The sequence below is a fragment of the Gadus morhua genome, chromosome 10, assembly GCF_902167405.1.
Source record: "Gadus morhua chromosome 10, gadMor3.0, whole genome shotgun sequence".
NCBI lineage: Eukaryota > Metazoa > Chordata > Actinopteri > Gadiformes > Gadidae > Gadus > Gadus morhua.
Genome location: NC_044057.1, coordinates 15,078,961 through 15,097,244, shown reverse-complemented (window position 1 = coordinate 15,097,244; position 18,284 = coordinate 15,078,961). Strand labels below are relative to the sequence as shown.

Below are 18,284 nucleotides of genomic sequence, written 5' to 3'. Positions count from 1 at the left end.
GCTTTGGGTTCTCTATTCCTACTGAGCCGCCATCGTGTCTGAGAGGTTGGCCACCCATTCAATTGATATGATGGAAAGATTGTTTAATCTGGTCGATTTTTTTAGTTCTTCATTCCATATGGTGCACATGTGCCGTAATTTATTGTTTCACTTAGTCAGAAGATAATAAATTAATACAAAAGCGCACAAGTGAATAGAATAGCGTTTGGTGTTACATAAGTTATGAGCACTATTAAAGTGCTATACTTCATGATGACTCAAGGCGTCGCTATGTACCTGCAATAGATTCTAACGTAATATAATTGTCGCCTTTCCACCAATAACCTCTTACCGAGAGCCGAAGGCAGCCAAACCTGGGGACTCTTTGAAATGCGGCAGGCTATTAAGAAGCGGTGGTCTTTTCATTCCTTCGATCAAATCCATTTATTTTTTGGGTTGTAAGAAATACGAAGCCGATCGTTTTTTAACGTTTATTACTCTGGATACCAGGATGGAAAACAACGGTTTATTTATTTTTGTCTTTTTATTGTCTGTGCTGCATTACGTTCATGGCGACCTGAGCTATTCGGTTCAAGAGGAGATGAAACGCGGATCTTTTATCGGGAATATCGCCAAGGACCTGGGACTTACATTGGACATATTATCTGCTAGGAAGGCTCGCATTGAAACAGAGGAAAACGAACGGAGGTATTGTGACGTCAGTCTAAGAAGTGGAGAGCTCATTGTTTCAGAGAGAATCGACAGAGAGGAACAATGCGGAGAAAAGCCGTCGTGTGTTCTTAAATTCGAGCTCCTTTTGGAATCTCCATTAGAATTACACCGTGTGTCACTACAGATACAAGACATAAACGATAATGCACCGAGTTTCCCAACGGATATTATCAAGCTGGAAATTAGAGAATCTGCTGTCAAAGGAGCTCGGTATCGCGTTAATGCGGCTCACGATTCAGATGTAGGCCAGAATGCGATACAAAGTTACACTCTTCAACGGAATAACCACTTTATTTTGAATTTACAAACTACAAGTGCCGGTAGTAAATATGGCGAATTGGTTTTAGAAAAGGAGTTAGACAGAGAGGAGCAGCAGCAAATACGATTATTGCTCACTGCTCTAGATGGTGGTACTCCTCAGAGATCAGGCACAGTAGTCATAGACGTCACTGTGTTGGACGCTAATGATAACGCCCCAGTGTTTAGTCAGGCCGTGTATGAAGCCAGACTTCCGGAAAACTCTCCGTTGAAAACCCACGTGATTACGGTGAGCGCCACTGACGCAGACGAGGGCGTTAATGGGGACGTTACATATGAACTGAGCCGAATGTCAGATAAATCACGGAACATGTTTTCACTTGATGGACAGACTGGGGAGATATTTGTTGCAGGAAACATTGACTTTGAAGAGGATTCAAAATATGAAATGTTTGTTGAGGCCAAAGATGGATACGGTCTTTCCTCAGATTCAAAGGTGATAATAAGTATTACCGATATTAATGACAACGCCCCGGTCATAGTGTTGAAATCCTTGACCGCTCCAATACCAGAGAACGTGCCACCTGGTACAGTTGTAGGCCTTATTAACGTGCAGGACAGAGATTCAGAGAAAAATAAACAGGTCCGCTGCTACATTCAACAAATGGTTCCTTTCAAACTGATTCCCTCAATCAAAAACTATTATTCTTTAGTGACCACGGATAAACTAGACCGTGAGGAAGTTACTGATTACAACATTACAATCACTGCTTCCGACAACGGTTCACCGCCGCTGTCATCTTTGAAAATGATTCAGGTCTCTTTGGCCGATGTGAACGACAACCCACCTGTGTTTGAGGAACAGTCGTATAGCAGCTATGTCCCTGAGAACAACAAACCGGGCCACAGCCTGTGTTCTGTTAAGGCCCATGACCCAGACTGGAGGCAAAACGGTACAGTGATATATTCTCTTTTACCCGGTGAAGTCAACGGTGCTCCAGTCTCCTCTTATTTATCTGTTAATGGAGACACCGGAGAGATCCAAAGTTTCAGGTCGTTTGATTATGAACAGTTTAGGAGCTTTAAAGTCAATGTAATGGCACGAGACAACGGTTCTCCTCCACTCAGTAGCAACGTGACTGTGAGTGTCTTCATAACGGATGTAAATGACAACACTCCTCAGATACTTTACCCCGCCCCAGAGGGAAACTCCTTCATGACTGAACTGGTACCCAAAGCCGCACAAGGAGGTTCTTTAGTTTCCAAGGTGATAGCAGTTGATGGGGACTCTGGACAGAACGCCTGGCTGTCCTATCAGATCATTAAGTCCACTGATCCGGGACTATTCAAAATCGATCTGCACAGTGGGGAGATCAGGACCCAGAGAGACATTTCTGATTCTGACCACATGAAACAGAACATTGTAGTCTCTGTAAAGGATAACGGACAGCCCTCCCTCTCTGCTACATGTTCCATGTTTTTACTGATTTCTGATAACTTGGCTGAAGTTCCAGAACTGAAGGACATGGCTTATGAAGACAGCAGTTCTAAATTAACATCATATCTGATCATCGCGCTGGTATCCGTCTCCACCTTTTTCCTGACTTTCATTATAATCATTCTGGGATTGAGGTTTTGTCGGAGGAGAAAGCCCAGACTGTTATTTGATGGAGCGGTTGCTATTCCTAGCTCTTACCTCCCTCCAAACTATGCCGATGTGGACGGCACTGGAACTTTACGCAGCGCATATAATTATGATGCGTATTTAACCACTGGATCTAGAACAAGTGACTTTAAATTTCTCACGTCTTACAATGACAACACACTGCCTGCAGACCAGACACTGAGAAAAAATCCAACAGACTTTGAAGAGGTTTTTGGCGACCTGGATGTTTCCCCTGAGGTAAAGAAATAACCTTTGTTTCAACTCCTAATATGTTCACACTGAGAAATATTGTCTTTCAGCTAATCTCTATAGCAGCTCATATTGGGCGTTTTGTTTGGCAGTGACCAACATTGGACCATGCATCTTTTTTAATAAATTTCGTCTTTGCTGGCATACATGATTATATTATTTTTTACATATACAGTATCTTGCATGTTTGTACCTTTCAATCTGCTACCGTTGGTTATTATTATGGTGCATTATTGTGGTACGAAACCAGTTTGTTGGTGAAGAAGCAGTGAAGGATGTAAAAGCCCATTCTTTCTTTTTGTGTTGTAAGATGTGCAGCACCTTAATTTATTTTCAGAAGTTTTTGAAAATGGTTGCTCGTCATTTTAAATGAACAATGTTGTTGCTACACTGTTTGGGACAGATGTCTTTAACTTGAAGGGTGAGGGAGATATGATGGTTCAAGATATCCCAGAAAAACCTTTCCCTTTCACAAAAGTCATCCTGACTTTTTTCCATGCGGCATTGTTGGTTTTATTCTTCACCCTATAACTTTCCCAGTCTGTCACAACTAGTACCACATTGTTGTTAAGTGTTAGGAGGATTCAGCATCTACTCAGGATAGTTTTCTGTGTTGTCTGAGGACTTTCTCATTCTAACACTATGTGTTAGCTTCTCCAACCACTATGTTACTGCTATACTATGTGAAGGACTGAGTCAGGTGTTGAACGACATGCATGCTGAGCTCTGTCTGATGGATCTCTGCTAATACTGACCGACTGCATGATATCTCGCTGTCCATGGTGCTGGGATGTCCAATCAGTGCTGTTTAACGTTGTAATGCCTTCGTCAATAGCATATCATTTAATTAATATTATCTATACAGAAATGTATTAATTTCCAAATTAATTAGTTTTATGGTTAAACAAAGCCTTTATGGTTTCCTCTTTCAGCTCAATTACAAGTCCATAGCAAACGACGGTGAAAGGAAAACTAAATTCAATACAAGGACTATTTGGTGTCACATGATTTAAGTCCACTCTCAATATGTTATATTTCCTACTGACTCATGGTGTCGCTATTCACCATCAATTGAGTCCAACAAATACAACTATTGACGCGAGCAGAAGGTTATAAAGCTTGGACATAGTTCTACAGCGGTATCTAAGTCGAATGATCTTTTCGTCTCTTCGAATACATCAATTTCTTAAGAGCGTCGTTGGCAGTCTCGAAACAGTAGTTATATGGTACATTATTCTGTTTTACAATGGAACAGAGTCGGTTGGATCTTTGTGTCTTTTTATTTTTATGGTTTGGACTGCATTTCGTTCATTGCGACCTGAGCTATTCTGTAAAAGAGGAGATGAAGCGTGGATCTGTTATTGGAAATATCGCAATGGATCTGGGATTTGAAGTCGGAACATTATCTATTCGGAAGGCTCGTATTAAAACGGTGGGAAGGGAACGAACGTATTGTGATGTCAATCTTAGAAGCGGGGAGCTCATCGTTTCAGAAAGAATCGACAGAGAGGAACAATGCGGAGAAATAGCTTCGTGTGTTCTGAATTTCGAGCTGCTTTTGGAATCTCCATTAGAATTACACCATATATCACTACAGATACAAGACATAAACGACAATGCACCGAGTTTCCCGACGGATTTTATCAAGCTGGAAATCAGTGAATCTGCCGTCAAGGGAGCTCGGTATCGCGTTAATGCGGCTCATGATGAAGATATAGGCCCAAACGCTGTTCAGAGTTACAGTCTTAAAAGGAATAACCACTTTGTTTTCAATATTCAAACGACAAGTGCTGGCAGTAAATATGGCGAATTGATTCTCGACAAGGAGTTGGACAGAGAGGAGCGGAAGGAAATAAAAATATTGTTAACGGCTTTAGACGGTGGCTCTCCTCAGAGATCAGGTACTCTAACCATAGACGTCACTGTGTTGGACGCGAATGATAACGCCCCAGTGTTTAGTCAGGCCGTATATGAGGCCAGTCTGCCTGAGAACTCTCCGTTGAAGTCCCTCATTGTCACTGTAAGCGCAATGGACGCTGACGACGGTGTCAATGGAGAAGTAACGTATGGACTTGGCCGGATATCTGATAAATCAAGGAAGTTGTTTTCCCTTGACCGACAGTCGGGAGAAATATTCGTTGCAGGTGACATTGACTTCGAAGATGGAACTAGATATGAAATGTTTGTTGAGGCTAGAGACAGTTATGGTCTCTCTTCAGATACAAAAGTAATAATAAGAATAACTGATGTGAATGACAACTCACCAGCAATATCTTTAATATCGTTGACCAATCCCATACCAGAAGACGTGTCACCTGGTACAGAGGTGGGACTTATAAACGTGCAGGATAGAGATTTTGGGAGGAATCAAAAAGTTCGTTGCGCTATTCAGCAAACCGTTCCTTTTAAACTTATTCCTTCAATTAAAAACTATTATTCTTTGGTAACAACAGAGAAACTAGACAGGGAACTAGTGTCTGAATACAACATTACAATATCCTCCACAGATGAGGGCTCTCCTCCTCTGTCGTCAGTTAAGGTTGTTCACATCTCAATAGCTGACGTCAACGACAACCCACCTGTGTTTGAGGAACAGTCGTATAGCAGCCATGTCCGTGAGAACAACAAACCGGGCCACAGCCTGTGTTCTGTTAAGGCCCATGACCCAGACTGGAGACAAAACGGTACAGTGATCTATTCTCTTTTACCCGGTGAAGTCAACGGTGCTCCAGTCTCCTCTTATCTATCTGTTAACGGGGATACCGGATTGGTCCAAAGTGTCAGGTCATTTGATTATGAACAGTTTAGGAGTTTTAAAGTCTACGTAATGGCACGAGACAACGGTTCTCCTCCACTCCGCAGCAACGTGACTGTGAGTGTCTTCATAACGGATGTAAATGACAACACTCCTCAGATACTTTACCCCCCTCCAGAGGGAAACTCCTTCATGACTGAACTGGTACCCAAAGCTGCACAAGGAGGCTCTCTGGTTTCCAAGGTGATAGCAGTTGATGGGGACTCTGGACAGAACGCCTGGCTGTCCTATCAGATCATTAAGTCCACTGATCCAGGACTTTTCAAAATCGATCTGCACAGTGGGGAGATCAGGACCCAGCGAGACATTTCTGATTCTGACAACATGAAACAGAACATTGTAGTCGCTGTAAAGGATAACGGACAGCCCTCCCTCTCTGCTACATGTTCCATGTTTTTACTGATTTCTGATAACTTGGCTGAAGTACCAGAACTGAAGGACATGGCTTATGAAGATAGCAGTTCTAAATTAACATCTTATCTGATCATTGCGCTGGTATCCGTCTCCACCTTTTTCCTGACTTTCATTATTATCATTCTGGGATTGAGGTTTTGTCGGAGGAGAAAGCCCAGACTGTTATTTGATGGAGCGGTTGCTATTCCAAGCTCTTATCTCCCTCCAAACTACGCAGATGTGGACGGCACTGGAACTTTACGCAGCACATATAATTATGATGCGTATTTAACCACTGGATCTAGAACAAGTGACTTTAAATTTGTCACATCTTACAATGACAACACACTGCCTGCTGACCAGACCCTGAGAAAAAATCCAACAGACTTTGAAGAAGTGTTTGGAGACCTTGATGTTTCCCCTGAGGTAAATAGATAACATGTTTAACTCCTCTTATGTTTCCACTAAGAAATGTGCTCCGTCAGCTTCTCTCCATTGCATCTCATATTGGGAGCTCTCTTTGGCAGTCAACATTGTATAATGCATCGTTTTTACAACGATTTCGTCTTTGCACAAATGGTGAATATTCTTGATTTGTATACTTAATATTGTCACAATTAAATTGAGTACAGTTGTTTATTTCGATTTTGCATTCAAAATATTAGGCCTTAATATGATGAACATAATTGTGGTACGACACACGTTTTTTTGCTGAAGAACCAGTTATGGATGTAACAACCCATTCTTTCTTTCTGTGCTGTACGATGTGCAGCACCTTAATTGGGTATGTGGTAGAATTTCTGTTTTTCTTCCCCCTATTACTTTCTCTGTGCCCAGTCAGTCACCACTAGTCCCACTTGGTTGTTGAGTTTTTGGAGGATCCAGCATCTACTGCAGAGTTTCCTGTGTTATCCGAGGATTTTATTATTATAACAATGTGTGTTAGCTGCTCCAACCAATCACTCACAGTTATACTATCTGGAGGACTGACTGAGGTGTGGAACGACCTGTATGCTGAGCCCTGTCTGATGGATCTCTCTAGCTGTTACTACTGACCGATCGCGTGCTATGTCGCTGTCCATTGTGCTTGGATGTCCTTTCTGCACTGTTTAACGTTGTAATGCCTTCATAAATACTATACCATGTCATTTATATTATTCATGCCTAATTGTAATAATTTCCACTTAATTCGTTTTATTGTTGAACAAAGCCTTTATGGTTTCAATTTCAGCTCAATTACAAGTCCAGAAATTACGACGGTGAAAGGGAAACTATATTCAATAGCAGGCCTCTTTGGTGTTACATGATTAACGTCCACTCTGAATATGTTAAACTTCCTACTGACTCATGGTGTCGCCATGCACCAGCAAGTGAGTTCAACAGAATACTATCGTCTGCATTTCCACCCACCACGTATTGACGCGAGCAGAATGCTACAAAGCTTGGACATCGCTCACCAGCGGTATTTGAGTCGAATGATCTTTTTGTTCCTTCCATCAAATCCCTTCCTTTAGACCGTTGTTGGCAATCTAGTAACAGTCGTTAGCCTATATGGAATACTGCTCTGTTTTACAATGAACAGAGTCGATTGGGTCTTTGCGTCTTTTTATTTTTTGGACTGCATTTCGTTCATGGCGACGTGAGCTATTTTGTTCAAGAGGAGATAGAGCGTGGATCTGTTATTGGAAATATCGCAAAGGATCTTGGATTGGAAGTCGGAATATTATCTACTCGTAAGGCTCGTATTAAAACGGTGGGAAGCGAACGGAGGTATTGTGATGTCAATCGTCGGAGCGGAGAGCTCATTGTTTCAGAGAGAATTGACAGAGAGGAAAAACACGGAGAAAAGGCTTCGTGCGTTCTTAGATGAAGCTGCTTATGGAATCTCCTTTGGAATTACACCGTATATCCAGTGGCGGTGGGTCAAATAGAGGGCGCTCGGGCGCCGCCCCTCCGTGAAATATTCACTTGAATATGTCTGTCAACTATTAATCAACTATTATCAATACGAAATAAATCAACAAAAATACATAGCGTTTATCCTTGTTTAATTGTGTGATATACTTGTCACTGCCAGCAACGATTTAAATGCGTCTGACCGTCAATGATTTGGGCTAGGCTAGTTATTGGTAATTCGAAATAAACACCTCCTCCAAGTCAGGGGCACCGGCCACGTTGAAGTCAATGTAAGCTCGCTAAATTTTTGCTGTCTATCAAGCAGAGACAACTTTTTATTGGCGCAAGAAAATTCGCCCTCGGGTCGCACCAGTGTGCGCCCCAGGCAAATGCTATCGCTTTTCTTTTTTGTTATCACCACATGATTGGACAATTCAGCGAATCAATCAAATAGGCTACCTCCCTCAGCAGAAGGTATGGAGACCTTGATGTTTCACCAGAGGTAGGCATTATGGCAAAAAAAAAAGAGAACATTTTAATTTCTATCTCATGCAATTAGTTTGTAAACGACGGTTTGACAGTTCAAATGAGCTCTTTCAGCCATGTATTTGTCCTTGCAGGCCCACACAGTGAGATAATTTGTGTGTTTACTTTAGATTTTCATTATTTAATCGAGCATAAAGATAGTTATTTTATGTTGCATTCCTATTTATAGTCTTATACTACAGCATTTGTATTTTTATTTCATGGTGTTGTGAAAAAAAGTAATTTGTTGCTGAAGATGAAGTTAAGGATGAGAGCTTTCTTTCTTTGTGTGGTGCAAGTAAAATACCTTAACTTAATTTCGGAAGGAAGTAAAAAAAGTTGAGTTTCTCTCTACACTGTTTGGGACAAATATCTTTACATGGACTTGAGTGATGTGATTGTTCAAAATACCCTACAAATCCCTTTTACTGTCACATAAAACATCCTGTTTGTTTTCTATGTGGGATCATTTTTGTTTTTCGCCCTGCTTTAACTTTCTCTGTGCCCAGTCTGTCACCACGGTCAACACTTTGTTGTTGAGTATTTTGAGGCTTCAACCTGTACCCTGCACAGTCTTCTGTGTAATCTGAGGACTGCATTGTGCCACTATGTGTTGGCTGCTCCAACAACGATGTTACTGCTACACTATGTGGAGGAGGACTGACTGAGGTGTTGAACCATCTGCGCGCTGAGCTCTGTCTGATGGATCTCTGATACTACTGACGACTGCATGCTGGGTCGCTGTCTATGGTGCTGGGATCGTTTTGCGTTCTGTTTCCTATTGTAACGCCGTCAGGAATACTATATTAATCACTCATTTAATTTATATGATTTTAAAATGGTTTAATTTGGTAGAACGTCAAATATTGTATTTACAATTTTAATGGCATTCTTTCTATAATTTATTTCATGAAATGATCCCCATTGGCTGACACCTTGAGGAAAGGTCTTCCTGGGGACCAGATCAACATGAAATAGGAAGCATACATGAGAAACACCAACAGTTAAACAAGAAAGACTACGGTACATGCATTCATTCCTAATGGTGCACATATGACTTGATTAATTATCTCAATAAGTCGACCGATCTTTTTTAAAAAGCAAAATAAAAACGAATGAAATTAATATTCAGTGTTAAGGTCTGTCCGCACTCTCAATGTGTTATACTTCCTGATGACTCAAGGTGTCGCTATGCACCTACAATAGAGTAGCCTTCATCATATCAACCTTCAGCCTGTTCACCAACCTCCTCTTCATGATGGCAGTACAAACCTGGAGATTGGTTTAAAAGCGGAGGGCTATTAAGCCGATGGTTCTACGATCGAATCATTGCATTTCGTGCGTATTAAGGAGACCCAACCTATCGTCACAGTTGTTTACTAATCCGTTTGTACAAGGATGGAAAACCATGGCTTCTTTCTTTGTTTGATTTGGTTATTTGCGCTGCAATACGTTTATGGCGACCTGAGCTATTCGGTTCAAGAGGAGTTGAAGCTTGGATCTGTTATTGGGAATATCGCCAAGGACCTGGGACTTACATTGGACATATTATCTGCTAGGAAGGCTCGTATTGAAACAGAGGAAAACGAACGGAGGTATTGTGACGTCAGTCTAAGAAGCGGAGAGCTCATTGTTTCAGAGAGAATCGACAGAGAGGAACAATGCGGGGAAAAGCCGTCGTGTGTTCTTAAATTCGAGCTTATTTTGGAATCGCCATTAGAATTACACCGTGTATCATTACAGATAAAAGATGTAAATGACAATGCACCAAGATTCCCGTCGGAAATAATAAAGCTGGAAATAAGTGAATCTGCTGTCAAAGGCGCTCGGTATCGCGTTGATGCGGCTCACGATGACGATGAAGGCCAGAATGCAATTCAGACGTACAGACTTCAACCTAACGGTCACTTTGTTTTGAATGTACAAACTACAGATGCTGGCAGTAAATACAGCGTATTGATTCTTGATAAGGAGTTAGATCGAGAGGCGCAGCAGAATATTAAATTATTGCTCACGGCTCTAGATGGTGGTTCTCCTCAGAGATCTGGAACAGTTGCAATAAACGTCATCGTGTTGGATGCAAATGATAACGCCCCTGTATTTAGTCAGGCCGTGTACGAGGCAAGTCTGCCTGAAAACGCTCCATTGAAAACTCACGTAATTACTGTCAGCGCTACTGATGCGGACGAAGGTGTTAATGGTGACGTTACGTATGGACTAGGCCGAATAACAGAAAAATCGAATTCCTTGTTTTCTCTTGATGGACAGACTGGGGCGATTATTGTGTCCGGTGTCATAGACTTTGAAGATGGACCAAAATATGAAATATTTGTGAAGGCACAAGATGGATATGGTCTTTCTTCTGATACTAAAGTAATTATAAGTATATCTGATGTTAATGACAACGCCCCAGTCATATCGCTGAAGTCATCGACCAATCCCGTCCCTGAGAACGTGTCACCTGGTACGGAGGTGGGCCTTATTAACGTGCAGGATAGAGATTCTGAGAAAAACCGAAAGGTTAGGTGTTCTCTTCAGCAACATGTTCCTTTTAAACTTATTCCTTCAATTAAAAACTATTATTCCTTGGTAACAACAGAGAAACTAGACAGGGAACTGGTGTCTGAATACAACATTACAATATCCGCCACCGATGAGGGCTCTCCTCCTCTGTCGTCAGTTAAAGTTGTTCACATCTCAATAGCTGACGTCAACGACAACCCACCTGTGTTTGAGGAGCAGTCGTATAGCAGCTATGTCCCTGAGAATAACAAACCGGGCCACAGCCTGTGTTCTGTTAAGGCCAATGACCCAGACTGGAGACAAAACGGTACAGTGATCTATTCTCTTTTACCTGGTGAAGTCAACGGTGCTCCAGTCTCCTCTTATTTATCTGTTAATGGAGACACCGGAGTAATCCAAAGTGTCAGGTCGTTTGATTATGAACAGTTTCGGAGCTTTAAAGTCTATGTAATGGCACGAGACAACGGTTCTCCTCCGCTCAGCAGCAACGTGACTGTGAGTGTCTTCATAACGGATGTAAATGACAACACTCCTCAGATACTTTACCCTGCCCCAGAGGGAAACTCCTTCATGACTGAACTGGTACCCAAAGCTGCACAAGGAGGTTCTCTGGTTTCCAAGGTGATAGCAGTTGATGGGGACTCTGGACAGAACGCCTGGCTGTCCTATCACATCATTAAGTCCACTGATCCGGGACTCTTCAAAATCGATCTTCACAGTGGGGAGATCAGGACCCAGCGAGACATTTCTGATTCTGACAACATGAAACAGAACATTGTAGTCGCTGTAAAGGATAACGGACAGCCCTCCCTCTCTGCTACATGTTCCATGTTTTTACTGATCTCTGATAACTTGGCTGAAGTTCCAGAACTGAAGGACATGGCTTATGAAGATAGCAGTTCTAAATTAACTTCTTATCTGATCATCGCGCTGGTATCCGTCTCCACCTTTTTCCTGACTTTCATTATTATCATTCTGGGATTGAAGTTTTGTCGGAGGAGAAAGCCCAGACTATTGTTTGATGGAGCGGTTGCAATTCCCAGCTCTTATCTCCCTCCAAACTACGCAGATGTGGACGGCACTGGAACTTTACGCAGCATGCATAATTATGATGCCTATTTAACCACTGGATCTAGAACAAGTGACTTTAAATTTGTCACGTCTTACAATGACAACACACTGCCTGCAGACCAGACCCTGAGAAAAAATCCAACAAACTTTGAAGAAGTGTTTGGAGACCTTGATGTTTCCCCTGAGGTAAATAGATAACATGTTTAACTCCTCTTATGTTTCCACTAAGAAATATGCTCCGTCAGCTTCTCTCCATTACATCTCATATTGGGAGTTCTCTTTGGCAGTCAACATTGTATAATGCAACGCTTTTACAACAATTTTGTCTTTTCACAAATGGTGAAATTGAGTACAGTTGTTTGTTTCGATTTTTCATTCCAAACATTAGGCCTTAATATTATGAACATAATTGTGGTACGACACACGTTTTTTTGCTGATGAACCAGTTATGGATGTAACAACCCATTCTTTCTTTCTGTGCAGTACGATGTGCAGCACCTTAATTGGGTATGTGGTAGAATTTCTGTTTTTCTTCCCCCTATTACTTTCTCTGTGCCCAGTCTGTCACCACTAGTCCTACTTGGTTGTTGAGTTTTTGGAGGATCCAGCATCTACTGCAGTTTCCTGTGTTATCCGAGGATTGTATTATCATAACAATGTGTGTTAGCAGCTCCAACCAATCACTCACAGTTATACTATCTGGAGGACTGACTGAGGTGTTGAACCTCAGTCAGTTGGATCTCTAGCTGTTACTACTGACCGATCGCGTGCTATGTCGCTGTCCATGGTGCTTGGATGTCCTTTCTGCGCTGTTTAACGTTGTAATGCCTTCATAAATACTATACCATGTAATTTATATTATTTATGCCTAATTGTAATAATTCCACTTAATTCGTTTTATTGAGAACAAAGCCTTTATGGTTTCCCTTTCAGCTCAATTACAAGTCCAGAAATAACGACGGTGAAAGGAAAACTATATTCAATAGAAGGCCTATTTGGTGTTATATGATTAACGTCCAATCTGAATATGTTACACTTCCTACTGACTCATGGTGTCACCATGCACCAGCAAGTGAGTTCAACAGAATACAATCGTCTGCATTTCCACCTACCACGTAGCCTATTGATGCGGGCAGAATGCTACAAAGTTTGGACATCGCTCACCAGCGATATTTGAGTCGAATGATCTTTTCGTTCCTTCCATCAAATCCATTCCTTTAGACCGTTGTTGGCAATCTAGTAACAGTCGTTAGCCTATATGGAATACTGCTCTGTTTTACAATGGAACAGAGTCGATTGGGTCTTTGCGTCTTTTTATTTTTTGGACTGCATTTCGTTCATGGCGACCTGAGCTATTCTGTTCAAGAGGAGATAGAGCGTGGATCTGTTATTGGAAATATCGCAAAGGATCTGGGATTGGACGTCGGAATATTATCTACTCGTAAGGCTATTAAAACGGTGGGAAGCGAACGGAGGTATTGTGATGTCAATCCTCGGAGCGGAGAGCTCATTGTTTCAGAGAGAATTGACAGAGAGGAACAACACGGAGAAAAGGCTTCGTGTGTTCTTAAATGAAGCTGCTTATGGAATCTCCTTTGGAATTACACCGTATATCCAGTGGCGGTGGGTCAATAGAGGGTGCTAGGGCGCCGCCCCTCCGTGAAATATTCACTTGAATATGTCTGTCAACTATTAATCAACTATTATCAATACGAAATAAATCAACAAAAATACATAGCGTTTATCCTCGTTTAATTGTGTGACATACTTGTCACTGCCAGAAGCGATTAAAATGCGTCTGACCGTCAGTGATTTGGGCTAGGCTAGTTATTGGTAATTCGAAATAAACACCTCCTCCAAGTCAGGGGCGCCGGCCACGTTGAAGTCAATGTAAGCTCGCTAACTTTTTGCTGTTTGTCAAGCAGAGAGAGCTTTTCATTGGCGCAAGAAAATTCACCCTCGGGTCGCACCAGTGTGCGCCCCAGGCCAATGGTATCGCTTTTCTTTTTTGTTATCACCACATGATTGGACAATTCAGCGAATCAATCAAATAGGCTTCCTCCCTCAGCAGAATGTTTGGAGACCTTGATGTTTCACCAGAGGTAGGCATTATTGCAACAAAGAAAAGAGAGAACATTTTAATTTCTATCTCATGCAATTAGTTTGTAAAGGACGGTTTGATAGTTCAGATGAGCTCTTTCAGCCATGTATTTGTCCTTGCAGGCCCACACAGTGAGATAATTTCTGTGTGTCTACTTTAGATTTTCATTATTTAATCGAGCATAAAGATGGTTAATTTATGTTGCATTCCTATTTATAGTCTTATACTACAGCATTTGTATTTTTATTTCATGGGGTTGTGAAAAAAAGTAATTTGTTGCTGAAGATGAAGTTAAGGATGTGAGCTTTCTTTCTTTCTGTGGTGCAAGTAAAATACCTTAACTTAATTTCGGAAGGAAGTCAAAAAAGTTGAGTTTCTCTCTACACTGTTTGGGACAAATATCTTTACATGGACTTGAGTGATGTGATTGTTCAAGATATCCTACAAATCCCTTTTACTGTCACATAAAACATCCTGTTTGTTTTCTATGTGGGATCATTTTTGTTTTTCGCCATGCTTTAACTTTCTCTGTACCCAGTCTGTCACCACGGTTAACACTTTGTTGTTGAGTATTTGGAGGCTTCAACCTGTACCCTGCACAGTCTTCTGTGTAATCTGAGGACTGCATTGTGCCACTATATGTTGGCTGCTCCAACAACTATGTTACTGCTACACTATGTGGAGGAGGACTGACTGAGGTGTTGAACCATCTGCGCAGTGAGCTCTGTCTGATGGATCTCTGATACTACTGACGACCGCATGCTGGGTCGCTGTCCATGGTGCTGGGATCGTTTTGCATTCTGTATCCTATTGTAACGCCGTCAGGAATACTATATTAATCACCCATTTAATTTATATGATTTTAAAATGGTTTAATTTTGTAGAATGTCAAATATTGTATTTACAATTTTAATGACTTTCTTTCTATAGTTTATTTCATGAAATGATCCCCATTGGCTGACACCTTGAGGAAAAGTCTTCCTGGGGACCAGATCAACATGAAATGGCAAGCTTAGATAATAAACACCAACAGTTAAACAAGAAAGACTACGGTACATGCATTCATTCCTAATGGTGCACATATGGCGTTATTAATTATCTCAATAAGTCGACTCATCTTTTTTATAAAGCAAAACAAAAACGAATGAAATTAATATTCAGTATTAAGGTCTGTCCGCACTCTCAATGTGTTATGCTTCCTGATGACTCAAGGTGTCGCTATGCACCTACAATAGAGTATAGCCTTCATCATATCAACCTTCAGCCTTTTCACTAACCACCTCTTCATGAGGGCAGTACAAACCTGGAGATTGGTAGAAAAGCGGAGGGCTATTAAGCCGATGGTTTTTCCATTTCTACGATCGAATCATTGCATTTCGTGCGTATTAAGGAGACCCAATATCGTCTCTATAGTGTACGAATCCGTTTGTACAAGGATGGAAAACCATGGCTTCTTTCTTTCTGTGTTTTGGTTATCTGCGCTGCAATACGTTTATGGCGACCTGAGCTATTCGGTTCAAGAGGAGTTGAAGCTTGGATCTGTTATTGGGAATATCGCCAAGGACCTGGGACTTACATTGGACATATTATCTGCTAGGAAAACTCGTATTGAAAGAGAGGAAAACGAACGGAGGTATTGTGACGTCAGTCTAAGAAGCGGAGAGCTCATTGTTTCAGAGAGAATCGACAGAGAGGAACAATGCGGAGAAAAGCCTTCGTGTGTTCTTAAATTCGAGCTTATTTTGGAATCGCCATTAGAATTACACCTTGTATCACTACAGATACAAGACGTAAATGACAATGCACCAAGATTCCCGTCGGAAATAATAAAGCTGGAAATAAGTGAATCTGCTGACAAAGGCGCTCGGTATCGCGTTGATGCGGCTCACGATGACGATGTAGGCCAGAATGCAATTCAGACTTACAGACTTCAACCTAACGGTCACTTTGTTTTGAATGTACAAACTACAAATGCTGGCAGTCAGTACAGCGTATTGATTCTTGATAAGGAGTTAGATCGAGAGGCGCAGCAGAATATTAAATTATTGCTCACGGCTCTAGATGGTGGTTCTCCTCAGAGATCAGGAACAGTTGCAATAAACGTCATCGTGTTGGATGCAAATGATAACGCCCCAGTATTTAGTCAGGCCGTGTATGAGGCAAGTCTGCCTGAAAACGCTCCATTGAAAACTCACGTAATTACTGTCAGCGCTACTGATGCGGACGAAGGTGTTAATGGTGACGTTACATATGGACTAGGCCGAATAACAGAAAAATCGAATTCCTTGTTTTCTCTTGATGGACAGACTGGGGAGATTATTGTGTCCGGTGTCATAGACTTTGAAGATGGACCAAAATATGAAATATTTGTGAAGGCACAAGATGGATATGGTCTTTCTTCTGATACTAAAGTAATTATAAGTATAACTGATGTTAATGACAACGCCCCAGTCATATCACTGAAGTCATCGACCAATCCCGTACCTGAGAACGTGTCACCTGGTACGGAGGTGGGCCTTATTAACGTGCAGGATAGAGATTCAGAGAAAAACCGAAAGGTTAGGTGTTCTCTTCAGAAACATGTTCCTTTTAAACTTATTCCTTCAATTAAAAACTATTATTCTTTGGTAACAACAGAGAAACTAGACAGGGAACTGGTGTCTGAATACAACGTTACAATTAATGCTATCGACGAGGGCTCTCCTCCTCTGTCGTCAGTTAAAGTTGTTCACATCTCAATAGCTGACGTCAACGACAACCCACCTGTGTTTGAGGAACAGTCGTATAGCAGCTATGTCCCTGAGAACAACAAACCGGGCCACAGCCTGTGTTCTGTTAAGGCCCATGACCCAGACTGGAGACAAAACGGTACAGTGATCTATTCTCTTTTACCTGGTGAAGTCAACGGTGCTCCAGTCTCCTCTTATTTATCTGTTAATGGAGACACAGGAGTGATCCAAAGTGTCAGGTTGTTTGATTATGAACAGTTTAGGAGCTTTAAAGTCTATGTAATGGCACGAGACAACGGTTCTCCTCCACTCAGCAGCAACGTGACTGTGAGTGTCTTCATAACGGATGTAAATGACAACACTCCTCAGATACTTTACCCCGCCCCAGAGGGAAACTTCTTTATGACTGAACTGGTACCTAAAGATGCACAAGGAGGTTCTCTGGTTTCCAAGGTGATAGCTGTTGATGGGGACTCTGGACAGAACGCCTGGCTGTCCTATCAGATAATTAAGTCCACTGATCCGGGACTTTTCAAAATTGATCTGCACAGTGGGGAGATCAAGACCCAGCGAGACATTTCTGATTCTGACAACATGAAACAGAACATTGTAGTCGCTGTAAAGGATAACGGACAGCCCTCCCTCTCTGCTACATGTTCCATGTTTTTACTGATTTCTGATAACTTGGCTGAAGTACCAGAGCTGAAGGACATGGCTTATGAAGAAAGCAGTTCTAAATTAACATCTTATCTGATCATCGCGCTGGTATCCGTCTCCACCTTTTTCCTGACTTTCATTATTATCATTCTGGGATTGAGGTTTTGTCAGAGGAGAAAGCCCAGACTGTTATTTGATGGAGCGGTTGCTATTCCCAGCTCATATCTCCCTCCAAACTACGCAGATGTGGATGGCACTGGAACTTTACGCAGTACATATAATTATGATGCGTATTTAACCACTGGATCTAGAACGAGTGACTTTAAATTTGTCACGTCTTACAATGACAACACACTGCCTGCAGACCAGACCCTGAGAAAAAATCCAACAGACCTTGAAGAAGTATTTGGAGACATCGATTCGTCCCCAGAGGTAAAAACAATACATATTTGTGTGCACAAAGAAAACACTTTCAGCTTCTCACCAATACAGCTTATCTCCCTTACTCAGCTTCTGTCATACATTTATCACATTTCTGTAAAATAAACTCATTGTGACGGACCCATGAAAGTCAACATTGTTACAGGCAATTACTTTTAAAAAACAAGGGCTTACACTTAGTTTCATATTTTCATTATTTTATTGAGTATAACGTTGAGGTTACGTAGTTGCATTCCTAATGAATGGGCT

The 18,284-nt window shown here is 41.6% G+C and overlaps 5 protein-coding genes across 7 annotated transcripts in view; all 5 read left to right on the top strand.

Annotated features, from left to right (window-relative positions):
* The window catches only part of LOC115552155 (protocadherin gamma-C5), a 297,188-nt gene that overhangs the window by 35,910 nt on the left and 242,994 nt on the right, over positions 1-18,284 (top strand). The window contains exon 1 of one of the 3 annotated variants that reach the window (XM_030368014.1): positions 343-2,872. The exons of 1 other annotated variant lie outside the window; for it this stretch is intronic. In XM_030368014.1, the coding sequence (XP_030223874.1) occupies positions 491-2,872 (2,382 nt within the window). In that variant the 5' untranslated portion in view covers positions 343-490. Of the gene's footprint in view, positions 1-342; positions 2,873-18,284 lie in introns of those variants that run through there. One more of the 3 variants, XM_030368003.1, reaches the window with a different exon arrangement.
* The window catches only part of LOC115552186 (protocadherin gamma-A11-like), a 136,054-nt gene that overhangs the window by 32,549 nt on the left and 85,221 nt on the right, over positions 1-18,284 (top strand). The gene's annotated exons all lie outside the window — the stretch shown is intronic.
* Positions 3,808-8,220, top strand: LOC115552205 (protocadherin beta-15-like). Its single transcript, XM_030368059.1, has one exon. It carries the CDS (start codon positions 4,131-4,133, stop codon positions 6,528-6,530), a length of 2,400 nt encoding a protein of 799 aa, XP_030223919.1. The 5' UTR covers positions 3,808-4,130; the 3' UTR covers positions 6,531-8,220.
* On the top strand, positions 9,648-13,842 carry LOC115552207 (protocadherin gamma-A11-like). The gene has a single exon (XM_030368062.1). The coding sequence runs from the start codon at positions 9,912-9,914 to the stop codon at positions 12,303-12,305; it is 2,394 nt and encodes a 797-aa protein (XP_030223922.1). The 5' UTR covers positions 9,648-9,911; the 3' UTR covers positions 12,306-13,842.
* The window catches only part of LOC115552161 (protocadherin beta-15-like), an 88,013-nt gene continuing 85,221 nt past the window's right edge, over positions 15,493-18,284 (top strand). The window contains exon 1 of the mRNA XM_030368017.1: positions 15,493-18,026. Within this exon, the coding sequence (XP_030223877.1) occupies positions 15,495-18,026 (2,532 nt within the window). The 5' untranslated portion in view covers positions 15,493-15,494. The remainder of the gene's footprint in view (positions 18,027-18,284) is intronic.

Bases quoted from the DNA above. Each gene is read 5' to 3' on its own strand.
- LOC115552207 (XM_030368062.1), top strand. From the start codon at position 9,912: ATGGAAAACCATGGCTTCTTTCTTTGTTTGATTTGGTTATTTGCGCTG.
- LOC115552205 (XM_030368059.1), top strand. From the start codon at position 4,131: ATGGAACAGAGTCGGTTGGATCTTTGTGTCTTTTTATTTTTATGGTTT.